Consider the following 12,510-nt stretch of genomic DNA (forward strand, 5'->3'; position numbering starts at 1 on the left):
CATTGTGTTGCTCTCTTTGTGTTCATGAAGAAACTGACTTTAAAGGACATCACAGATTCATACTGTTTTACTTTGTTTATATGTGGCGGACTCTGCCACCTTTCAAGCAGCATCAGAGTTGTGGTGAGGGTCATTTTCTGATTAAATTTTCACACTAGGGCAGCACTTAAGTGAACCAGAGGGGAATTTGCTTACAAAAGAGGCATTTGGACCACTTAAGTGCCCCTTTGGTGTCCCATCAGGGCTCAGACATCCTGCTTAGAACAAGCACTTTGACAATCTGTAAACCTTTAGGAAAAGAGTCTTAAGACATCATCAGCTGGTGGCATCCTCTTTATATCATCGACATGTTAATACATTGAATCTAACTCTGTATTAAGATTATGTTAATGCAGCTGTTTCATGTTATAGTCAGTGTGGTCATCTCATTAGGCCCAGTGCATCACATTCATTTGTACAGTAGGTCCCCTAGTGGCCAAACTTGGACACTACTTCTAATAAATTCCTCATAACTGGATTCTCATTATACAAGTGTTTTCATGATAGTGAGTGAATTGAAAAAAAAACAACTTCCACTCCAGATGTGCTGCTTTCCATTTTTATTCACCAAACAAAAGTCAGTGGTGTCAGTTACTTTCATTTAATGATGGGACTTTCTCTTCATCGCTCCCCAAATCCAGATCTTTCAGCCGTTTATTTCTGTGGTATACTTTTCTTCATCCAGTCAGAAACACTGCGTGCATGAGCGGAGGGAAAAGTTCAAGTTTGAAGTCAGAATGCCGATTCTTAATCCTCACATCCAATCATTGCCGAGGTAACAGGTTTAGGGATCGCCCTGATTCTGCCCATAGCCAGTATCATGGCGCTCTCATAGTTGTAGTACTCCGAGCCCTTGAACAGATTGATTCCATCCGCACCGCACAGAGCGGCATCAATGGGGGAAATGGGTAAGGGCACATCTCGGTTTATGACCCTGGGTGTGGCGGTCAGGTCAACATCACGCATTCTGTTTCCATCTGGAAGAAAAATGTGTGTGAAGATGTGAATTAATCACAAACATACAGTGTATATAGTTTTTTTTTTTGTTTATTTAAATGTGAGCAAACCTTTTCTGCCTGGCCATATTTCAATAGTTTTGTTAAAGGGGTAGTTTTGGAGGAGAACTTTTAATGCACTAAAACAATCTCAGAAATATTTATTTCTTCCATAACGTATAAACAAGCTGTTCTCAGAGGAAAATAATGTCCCCAGAACATTGTTTGAAGCTATAAAGGTGTCAGGGTCCGCCACATTAAAACAAAATTAAACAGTATGAAACTGTGTTGTCCTTTAAGGTCCGTTTGTTTATTCAGTCATAAAAATAAAGTGAGTTTGTTGAGGCATAAAAAGTCAATGAAGATCTCTCTCTTCTGATTATAATTTCTTCCCCAAAACTACAGAATGCACCTTTAAAGCTGTAGTCTGTACATTTTTTTTGGTCATATTTGCTAAAATTGTCATTATGAGCTGACAGTAGAATAAGATACAGGTCAGCTGTCTGTAGCTCCACCCAGTGGCTGTAATTTGATTTGCAAGAATCCACCGCCCCTGGATCAACACAACCAATCAGAGCCAAGGGGAGTGTCTGAGAAGTGTCAGTCATTCTCATGCAATACCCCTCCCTCCTGCAGGTGCAGTGTCTGCCCTCACCTGGTCGGATAAGTTCAAACTCAAACTGTAAACAATGGCAGAGAGGCAACAACAGAAAAATGCCCCACCATTGCCCATGTCAAAGAGAAGAAATAAGAAGACTGAGGAAGAAAAGGAGTGTAAAAACAAAGAATTGGGCTGAGCCAGAGAGAAAACAAGGATAAATATCAGAGCTTCATTTCAGAGGTGGAGGAGCTGCAGGATTTGTAAGGACTCAAGAGTGACGCAGAGTTAGCGGCTTTTTCTGCTGGACAGGTAAGGACCTCTGCTTTATATATGTTTCATTCTATGTTTTAACCACAAGGCTATGGTGGCGGCGGTTACAGTAATATTTGCAATAGCGCGTATGGCAGTACGATGTTGCAGTCGAGCTACGTAGCTTGTTGGTAAATCTGGCTTGTTAGCTTGTGTGCTAACTCCAGAGTTTAGCTTTGTCTGTGGCTACTGTTTAGCAAAAGTGTCTTTCAAGTTCAATAATGTTAGTTTGTGGACGCTCTGAAGTGGTTGCAATAGTTTTGAGAATTAACATTACTCATGCTTCAGAAAGGCAGCATGGCAAAAATTCTGCCCCAGGTAATGATTACGTGGTAACTCCGTCTACTGCGACGTTAGGAATATTGTTTGTTACTCAGGAAATCTACAGTGATTGGCATGAGGTACTCATTGTAATTTAGTTGTGTTGATCAGAAATACAACAATCAGGGCTTTATTTTTTTAATGCGCTCTCCTGGTTATCTGGCGTCCTCTGTTACTATGGTTACAAGCTTGCTCGTGCACGGCAGGCTCCTCTGTGGGGAGGAGCTTTGAAGTCCACTTTTTTCTCAAAACTCCAGACTGCAGCTTTGAAATTCAAAAAGAGTTAGACTAAAACGTCATCAAAAAATAAGCATTCGTGACCTTACCTTGGATTATATGAACGATGTGTTCATTTGGACACACAAAGGCTGCGTCCACTGTTCCTTCGATGCCGAGCTCCTCCTTCAGGGTTTTAGGGTAACCCTCAATCAGGGTGTAGTGAGCGGCTCCTTTGTAGATGTAAATTTGATCACCCTGAATGTGACAGTACAGGATGGGTTTGAGTTTTAACTTCAGCACAGCTCAGTGTTTCTGTGAAAGCAGGAAGACTCGTGATTGGTTCCTAAAAAGTGTACCTTAATCAGGTAGATCTTGTTATCGTAGGAAAAGACAGCGTCCACTCCTTGTGTCACCTCCTTCCACGTCCTGGTGATTTGGAAGCCATGAAGGCCGTCACGGCGGGTGTCCAGTCGCATGTAGTTGGGGCCTGAGTGGATTGAACTTAGTCTTAGTGATATTTTCACAGCAAACTTGAAATGAATTATCAAAGGAGATAATTTAAGAGCGAAGCTAGAGGCTACAGGCTAGCCTATTTTTTTAGATTAGCATAAGTCCAAAAACTTCTAACAGTTCTCAAACTTACTAACTATCGAGTCAAACTATTAGACTAAGAGTATACAACCATGCTAGCAGCTCTGTCTGGCTCTACTGGGGTTCTGCTTTGAGCTAAATGCTGCGGTCCATATGCTAACATGCTTACAATGATAATGCTAACATGCAGACGTTTATCAGGTATTTAGCGTTATCATGGTGACTGTCTGTGTTTAGCATATTAGCATGCTTTATTTTCTTTTTAAAGTATGCATTTGTTTTTTGTCCAGTCCTTATGCTAAGCTAAGCTAATTCCCTCATGGATTTATCATCATGCTTTATACATTTAACTCTCAGCAAGATCATGACTGTTATATTTGCTGATCCAAAATGTTGAATTATTCTTCTCTTTTTTTACTTTACCTGAAAATAAATATGTTTTGCCTGCATCATCAGTGGTGATGGCATCTAGTTTGGTCTCACTGCATTTTGGGACTTTATGACCAGCTCCATGACCTGCAGTCAGATAGAGAAGATTAATCAAAATATAACCGTCTGTATTTCCTGTTCAATATATTATAAGAAATGTGTCTGTTCATGATGAACTAACCAAAGTTGGGGCATCTCATGAAATAATTGCGGGCGTCCTTTGGGTAGGTACCGTTCACCTCTCCGGATACTGGATGGAACCTGGTGAAGTTGTTTCCATGGAAACAGTAGTAGTGCTCCAGCCAGCGGAAGGCAGCGGTGCAGACAGGCAGGTGTGACCACTGCTTGGTCTTCACTGCCTTTGTGCTGATATCATAAACATGAACATCATTTCCTGTGGGTGGAAAATTATTAGTTTGAGCAATGAGGATTGATGCTTAAATCCCTTCAAGTCTAAATTAAACACAAGTCTCCCACTATTTGCTAAACTACATATTAGATACACTGTTAGTGCAATTAAAGTTAAGTTATATTTGACTAATTGGCTTAAATTGCTGTAATCTGTGAGTGAAACTTATTCCTCCACTAAGGGGCAGCACCACCTTAATAATTCTAAGACTTTCATTTATTTGAAACATGATTTTACAGCATAACTATAGACTTGACAAAGTGAAATTAATATTTTTACACTGATATACCCTTGAAGAAGAGAACTGAGTCAGTCATGCACTCTCCCTGAGGACACTCAACAGCAGCGTCCAGATGAGTGGGGACTCCTGGGAAGTCGTCCTGGATCCCTTTTGGATAGCCGTCTTCCAGAGTGTGGTTATAATAGCTGAACACCTTGTCGTCCTGGAGATTACATCAGAGAGAATGGAGATTAAAGGCAGCTCTTTTGACCATTTATCTCATAATTATGACTTACCTTGGGATCAATTTTCTCGTCAAGCTTAGTTTTCATATTACTTTATTTCTTTAACTGGCCTTCCGTACAAATTAATGTCTCATACCAGGAAGAAATAGATGTGATCGTGGTCGTCCAGGTTGTCTTTGTTGTGCATGCGGAAGGCAGCGTCGACATGGCCGATGTGATGGATGTCGTCAAGCTCCTTGAAGGACTCGTTGGAGAGCACAGCTGGACCAGCGAAACCCTTCCACAAGTGGGCACCTGAAAAACACCAGAGTAGTGTCATTAAACTGCAATAAATATATATTCAGTTCAACAAAGAACTGCCCAACTTCATGTTAAAAACTCTGTATAGGAAGTTTCATACCTTTAAAGAAGAAGGTGTTTCCTTTCTCGTCGGGAGTGATGGCATCAAACTCAATGCCGGCACAGCGGTCTGGCAAAGAAGCATCTCCACCTTTATTTCAGAGTTACAATAATAAACATAACATAACGTGTGTTACCTTGGATGCAGTTGAAGTAATGTGAAAATGTGTATCATTAAACTTGCATTGTTGCTTAGACCAGTGAGAAATCAGGGTTATGATTCTAATATGTTTATTAAATACCCACCGTCTACTGCTGCATCTTGTGCCGGCCTGTGGATGAAAAAAAAAAGATAATAATTTCCCTGCACTTCAGCGTAGCACCACGTTACATTCAGTTTTTAAAAATCCTTGAGTTATGATGACAGAGGGGTCAGTAAGTGTCAGGCAACCGAGGCAATATGATGACTTTGCACCCTCTTGTATTTGCTCCATTGATTCAACGGGTGGACTTTGTGAAGAACAAACAAAGTTAAGTATGAGAAGGAATGATTCAGCCAGTTAGGGGTGGGAAAAATACCAGGAACACCTTACAGTTTCATGTAATACAAAGAAATATAAACACAAAGTTCAACCTCTTTTCTAAAGAGTTGAGTCAATAGAAAAGATACGCTGTCAATAAAGTAACTTTATGGATTTCCCCAGTATTTTTGATGAACCCAAATATCCATTGAATTACAGCAAATAGGCTTAGATGGTAAATTTCCATGTCTAATGTCAAGAGGTGAATTCAGAATTTTTTTTCTAAATTGAAAATATTACTTAAAGTTTAATCCTGTAACTGCATTTATTGGATACGATTATTGACAATTACCAGTAAAAGACGTGTTGGTTCTGTAGTAACATTTAGATAGATATTCACATAAATGTGTTTCTTAATTGACAGATATCTTGTACGTTTTCACAGTTTGTATCAAACAATCTAGTTATTAACTTTGTTGCTGCTTATTTGTATTATGAACGTGGTAACCATATGTAAAGGTAATTTCTATATCTATATATCCTTAATTATATATTAAAAGGCCAACAAATAAACACAAGTTCAATTTAAAGCTAAAACTACATGTAAAACATCCTGAAAATCTCTTGAACCATTTACATGAAGTCAAGAGTGAAGAATCTTGGGACCAGGATATTAAAATGACAATGCCCTGAACAGAATGACCTGTTTGTTAAGTGTTAAATCAATACAAGTTACAGGAGTTCATTAATACTCACGCAGGTGCTCCATTAGCGAGGGTTAGTGCTAAGCACAGAAACAGAGTTTTGGTGAACAGGTCCATGCTGAAGACCTCTGGCAGGACGTCTGACCGGGGAGCAGAGCTGTAGCTGTGCAGGAGCTGAAGCCGTGCTTTTATACTGAAACTTCTGTGTGTGGGGGTGTGTGTGTGTGTGGGTGGATGTGTGTGTGGGTGGACAAGTTAGGAAACTGTGTGCGCATTTATGCATGTGTGTTTGCACAGGGTGCATTTGGAATCTTTGCTGTTGCAAAATAAGGTTTTGGCATGATCATTTATGCATCATAATTTACTCATTTGGTCATGTCTTTATTATCTAAAAATGTCAGTATAATGTACAGCTCAACTGATGTTCCCCTGCTGGTAACTATCAATCTTTTATGAAGCTGTTTTAATGAAATATTGGAGAGGAGGTAAAAAGTAAAGGAGAAGCTTCAATTTGGCTTGTAATGTGAATTTCAAATCACATTATTGATCTGTTTTGTTAACATTTCACTACTTCTGTTTGTCGAGTCAGGAACAGTGAGCTCCCTTTGACTTTCTGGGAATGTTTCTGGGCAAGCATGGTCACAAGAGAAAATACCAGATGTGATAAGGTGTAGTTAGTCAATCGACACATTAACAAAAAAAATTCAAATGAAAAATAAATGCAAAATTAGATGCAAATCAAAGTTTAATTATTTTAAATCAGAGAACAGTACAAAATCATAAAGCCCCTCCCCAGTTTAAGCAAACTAAACTGTCTGATCTCCTGATTGCACTCATAGATTACACTGATAGTTCTTAAATTTGTCTCGATTACTGTATTGATTGATTACATTATGGGCATACTCCACAAAATGTCATTCAATATCATTCAGGCACACAGAATAACGGTCTACTAAGATTTACTTAAGATAAATTTGAGGCAATCAAAGAAAGAAACATTGGAAACACGTGGTAAATTAAAAGCATGCATTAGTACTTTGATATGCAACTTAAATCTTTTTGTAATTATGATCTACTCATTTACTATATTTGCCCTGAATCTACTGATTGTGATAATGAGAAAATAATCAAATATAGTCACCATTTTGAAATCTCATGAAACATGATATATGAAATTACAACAGGTAGGAGGTAGAGGCTGTATAATATAATCAACGAAAGGATATTGCCTGCTATTACAGATTTACCCATCTCAATTTATCACAGCAATTAGTCTTAACAACCTATTTTTCTTTCTATCTCTGTCTTCATCATCCTCTGTGGTTCACTTGTAGCGGTATATCTTAATGCAGTGATTCATGCTGTCTGACACGACCATGTGGCCATCAGGGAGCAGTGCCAAGCCCCTTGGGCTACTCAGGTTATCGTTCACCAGTGGCCAGCCAACTCCTTTGGATGGGTAGAAGAGAACACGGTGGTGCTGCTTACCCCAGTCTGCCACCAGGACATCTCCATCGCCATCGATACAGAGACCCCAAGGGCAGGTCAGAACAGGCCCCAAGCCTGAGCAAACCCCCAGGATTCGGATTGTGTTCCAGCCAGGCTCCAGGACTCGGATGCAAGGGACACGTCCAGTCTCATTTCCTCGTTCAGACACTGCCATAAGCCCAGTGGTGAGACAGGCTGCCACCAGGTAGGGTCTGTGGTACCCGGACACAACTGTGCGCTCCAGTCTGGCCCCGGTTTTGGGGTCCAGCTTCAGGGAAGTTAGCGTGCCACGCTTAATGTCAGCGACCAAGAACTCGTCCTGACGAGTAACAGTCACCCCTCTGGGAGCATCCAGCTCTTCATTGGTGGAACCGATCATTGTGCCTCCAAATGTTTGCAGGAGACGTCCGTGACGGCTGAACACCAACACAGCTCGTTCAGCAGCACATGTCAGGGCAATGAGGCCCTTTGAATTCACAGCCACATCAAAGTAGTTGCAGATGCGGGAAGACCTTTCTGATCCCGAAGGAGACACCTGCTGCACAACATTCTTCTGGAGATCAGTCACCTGAATGCGGGCATTTCCACAATCCACCACAAAAAGCTGTCCTTTGATAGTTGCATGGACGCCACTCGGGAGGTTGAAGTCAGTGCGGCCTGATCCTTGTTTACCAAACTGTTTGACCAGATATGCTGAGTCGAGTGCAATCGAACCACCCTCTTCATCCAGTTCTCTTAAAGATGGCACAATTCTCTCTTTCTTATCCTTGTACTGTTGTGATTCCCTCCCTTGGTGTATTTTGTCTCCTTCAATTGCTGACATCGACAGAGATCGGCTCGCCCGATTTAAACTGACACCCTGTGTGTCACGAGTCTGGGTTCTTGATTGTCGTTCATCAAAACTTGTCGTGTTCCTGTCAGATTCTGCACCATTTCCTTGGCCTTCTTCAAGAGTTGAAGGTTCAGAGGCAAGGCGCATCCTGTTGACCTTTCTTACTCCCCTACGCTCACCCTTGTCTCCATTAATCAAAGGGTGAAGATTACCTGAGAGGTCAGTGGTGGAGATTGAACGGCAGTGTTCCTGCTTGAGGGATCCATTGACTGGAGTGTTCACAGTGTAGGTGTAACAGGAATCGTCACTGTCCGCTGGGGATGGAGGGCTTCCACTGTCCATGGAAGAATTATTTGAGGTCTTTTTCTTAGTGTCTCTAGAGGGTGGATTCTTTTTAGTGGAAAGATCTACAAGACTTTGCCTGGAGAGTGAACCTTTGCGCTTTGTATTGGGAGATAGTGCCACATCACTGGTTTTTCTATCTGTTTCTTCAGGTGAGCAAGATGGTTCTTCACGTGAGACAAAGACAAGAGACTTCAGCTTCCTTTTTCCCTTCAGTGTGGGCCGCCTCCTTGCTCCATTTTGTCTGCCATCAGATTCATCACCTTCAGATTCTCCCTGACTGGAGACCGGTGGGATTGCAAGGAAAAGGTCTTGCCCTTGCATGTCCGAACACACAGACTCCACTTCCTCATCTTGGGATGACTCAGACACACCACGATGTCTCGGTATGGGGGATTTTAAGGTGGACGATTTAAGCTCATCCTCATTTTCTGTGGAGCTTGACAGACGTAGTTTTCTGACAACACGCATGTTTGCCTTATTGCTTTCCTCTGGTGTGTTCCTTGGCCCAACTCTGTTTGGTTGTGGTTCCTTTCGAATTTCAAGAGGGGTGATGTTTGAAAATGCTGCATCACCTGAATGCAAGGCACACTTCTGTCCTTGGACACCACAGACACCAATCGGGTAAGTCATGCCTTGCTCATGGACATCAACTTCTCCTAAGCTTAAGGTCTTGGATCCAGGGCTTGGTAGGAAACTGACCCTTTTCAGTGTTAGAGAAATCTCCCAAGGTTGTGTGACTTCGGCCACTCCTCTTTGGAGCTGATTTTTGTTTGATCCACCAGCAGTACTGCCCCATCTTTGTATCTGCTCCTTCAGCTGTCCAATTTTTCGAAGTTGCTGGTCAACAAGTGACTGCACAACTCGTGCTGCAGCAGCATTCTCCCTCTTCAGCTGACTGAGGTGCCGCTGGGCCTCTCTGTGGTCTTGCTCAACCTTCTCAAGAAGGCGACGCTCCTCTCTCTGAGCCTCAATCACAGCATTGTCTAACTCACAGTTCACCTCCTCCACTTCAGTCTGCTGTCGCTCCCTGAGGCTCTGGAGTTCTTGTTCTCCTTGCTCCAAGTTAGAAAGGGCCTGAGTCACCCAGGGAGGTGGTGAAGTAAGAGATATGGGTGTAAAGATGGACTCCCTGGGGGTGAATGATAGGGGTGGTGGGGAGCTCACATCTCTGTGTATTGGAGTGCTGTGTGTCAGCAGGGCTGTGAACCCAAGGAGGGCTCTTCTCTCTGAATGAGATCGCATTAACATGATGGATGGTAGATTTGAGCAATCAAGTCAAACAGGCTTTCAGTTTTCTCGACTTTCAAGTGGGTATCTGTAAAGACAAAGAGGAAATGCAAAAGAAAATGCCTTATCATGTTGTTATCATGGTATTAAAAACACCAAAGTGCAACGAAGCATTTAAAAGTATCAGAATGGGCTTTTAAAACATTTTAGGAACGAAATTAAAGTCTCAACATCTTCAAAGTTAATCTAAAAGAAAACTAAGGATTGTATGCGATAAGCAGTTGTGGAATAAAACAAAGAACATTTAGGGACTAATCACATCACACCGAGAAGTTTCGCTAGGAACATATCTCCAGCATAATAAAATGAACAACAATAATAATAATGATATAAATGATATATTGCACTTTTCAAGATACTCAAAGACACTTCACGCTGGCAATAAGAAAATCCAAGTCAGTAATTTCCTGATCAAAACAGTCATCCTGCAATGTTTTGCAAATGAACTCCTCAGTCCCCCAGGAAATCTATTTGACCTACCTGTTGACTCAGGTGTATCACATAAACCTTTTGAGGACCTGCGTACATTTCATCTGCTGTTCGAGAACTAGGACACATGTGCCCTCTCGTTGCAACTTTATCCATCCGACACTATATTCTGTTTCTCACGAGACTCTAAAGTGCTCTCAGGTAACCACTGTCCTGTTTCCCTGAGGTCAGCGTTGTGTTCAGGCTTCAGCTCTGTTGGCAGCCACTGATCACAACGAATGTCCCAAATTGGATGTTAATTAGCAGTTTACTAAAGGACATCGGATCTAGATCTCTATTCAGCAAGCACTGTATTACCAATCATGCTGTACTTTATCATTTTATTTGTATTTAAAGGTGCACAGAATTCTATACTGTTTTATTTTGTTCACATGTGGCGGACCCTGCCACCTTTCTAGCTTCAAACAGTGTCCTGGAAAACTTATTTTCCTCTGAGAACAGCTTGTTTATTCTGTTATGGGAAAAATAAATATTTCTGAGTTTGTATTATTACCTCATTGATATTTTAAATATAAACATTCTGAGTTTGAATTTCTTCTCCAAAACAACATAATGCCCCTTTAAAGCTATTTCTGACATTATATGGTAATTGAATGTCGTTGCATGCCAAGTTGAGACAGAAAGGTCGCTTCTCTTAACGTCACTCAACGTGAAACTTCAACAGTCTCAGATAGTTTCTTCCGAGTGCCGCACAGACCCTCATTGTCACTTTCGGTGGAAACAGCAGCGCTTATCTGCTCAAGGCATTGAAACTGAACTCTGTCTTTCAACGCCAGCACGAGGTATGTGAGACACTGCCAGGAGACAGGTCCCTTCTCTTTCTCTTTTATTTTTCTGAATTTTTTTGACCATGCAAAATGGACAATTATTTGTGTCGTCAATTGTGTGCACCAGTGTGTGTATATGTTAACAGTGTAGACCTAGTTGGAGAGCCTTTAAACCCCACCAGGAGCAAAAACAATAAGGCTTTTGCGAGGATGAAAGGATGGGGTGTCAGTTTACCTGTGCATGCTCACAATAAGGTCCCCCTGGAAACATGTGACCTCAGAGTGTCAATGGATAAAATCTCATTCCCATGTTTTAGAAAGATGTCAAAGATGCTATCTGTCTGTGACATTTGTTGTATAGTGTTCAGGGACAATTGAAATGTTACTTAAAGAAGAACTTAGAGGAGATATTAATAGCAGGAGATCATGGAACACATTATCTTGGATGCAATCTCAAATTTATAACGCTTGCACATTAAGGCATCATTAAGGTAGCCATCAATCTGTTTGTCGGAATGAGGGAAAATGTGGGTTATGTGTCAGTAACAAATCCCTGTCACTCTCCAGGAGTGAGGCCACTGGGTGTTCTCACGTTACCCCACTTTAATGTTGAATGAGAGGCACCAGTTGCTAAGTTACGGGATGGCCTTTGCTGAGACTATGGAATAAATGATACCATTCATAATTGAGAGGATTATGCAGGATGTTCAGGAGCATTCCAGCGTATCGAAAGCAAACAATGGGGCCATTGAGCGCGAGTTACTGAGCATAAAGCTCACAGGTAAAGGCCTCTTTGAAATGTTAATGAAACGACTTCATTTAGTTTAATAGAAAGAAATCTGAGGGCTGCAAATGGCCCCCAAAGACTTTTAGAATTCTGATTACAGAATGAGACCCAGTTTTTTTATTCAGATCCTAAGCTGCAAACTATTGGAACACAACTGTGCATAGACAAAAATAACTGTTTGTAAAAGATGTCCTACCTGAATCACAGGTGTGTGCTTCTTCCTCTGCTGCTCTCTTCGCTCTGTCCTGCAGCCTCCACCTCCTCCTCCCTCCACCTCTCTCTGTCACTCCCTCCGTCTCACCCTTCTCCCCCTTCTCCCCCTCCCTCCTTCTTTCCATTGCGTTCTGCACAGGTTGTTGTCTATCATGACTCTATGCAGTGGCGTCTTCATGTGTGTAGACAAACAAATATACCCTTGATTTATACATGAAAAACACACATTTGAGTGATAGCAGGCTTACTATTTTCAGATCCTGTCTTTAGGTTTGACATAAATATCCAGAACACAGAAGGTTAAAGGGCTGAATATGTAAAATACAATGAATTTACTTTGAGATATTGAGTTTGGATCAG

General features: G+C 41.5%; 2 protein-coding genes across 2 annotated transcripts; both read right to left on the bottom strand.

Moving 5' to 3' along the window:
* Positions 1–582: 582 nt before the first annotated feature.
* On the bottom strand, positions 583–6,134 carry hpxb (hemopexin b). Its single transcript, XM_030410401.1, has 10 exons — positions 5,995–6,134; positions 5,024–5,049; positions 4,779–4,868; positions 4,515–4,672; positions 4,203–4,356; positions 3,686–3,898; positions 3,499–3,591; positions 2,841–2,971; positions 2,592–2,739; positions 583–1,016 (listed from the first exon to the last, which is right to left on the bottom strand). Exons 1-10 carry the CDS (start codon positions 6,057–6,059, stop codon positions 787–789), a joined length of 1,308 nt encoding a protein of 435 aa, XP_030266261.1. The 5' UTR covers positions 6,060–6,134; the 3' UTR covers positions 583–786.
* Positions 6,135–6,732: 598 nt separating this feature from the next.
* On the bottom strand, positions 6,733–12,206 carry LOC115576850 (uncharacterized). Its single transcript, XM_030409436.1, has 2 exons — positions 12,134–12,206; positions 6,733–9,922 (listed from the first exon to the last, which is right to left on the bottom strand). Exon 2 carries the CDS (start codon positions 9,853–9,855, stop codon positions 7,267–7,269), a length of 2,589 nt encoding a protein of 862 aa, XP_030265296.1. The 5' UTR covers positions 9,856–9,922; positions 12,134–12,206; the 3' UTR covers positions 6,733–7,266.
* Between the last annotated feature and the right edge of the window lie 304 nt (positions 12,207–12,510).

The sequence above is a fragment of the Sparus aurata genome, chromosome 24 (genome assembly GCF_900880675.1).
Source record: "Sparus aurata chromosome 24, fSpaAur1.1, whole genome shotgun sequence".
Taxonomy (NCBI): Eukaryota; Metazoa; Chordata; class Actinopteri; order Spariformes; family Sparidae; genus Sparus; species Sparus aurata.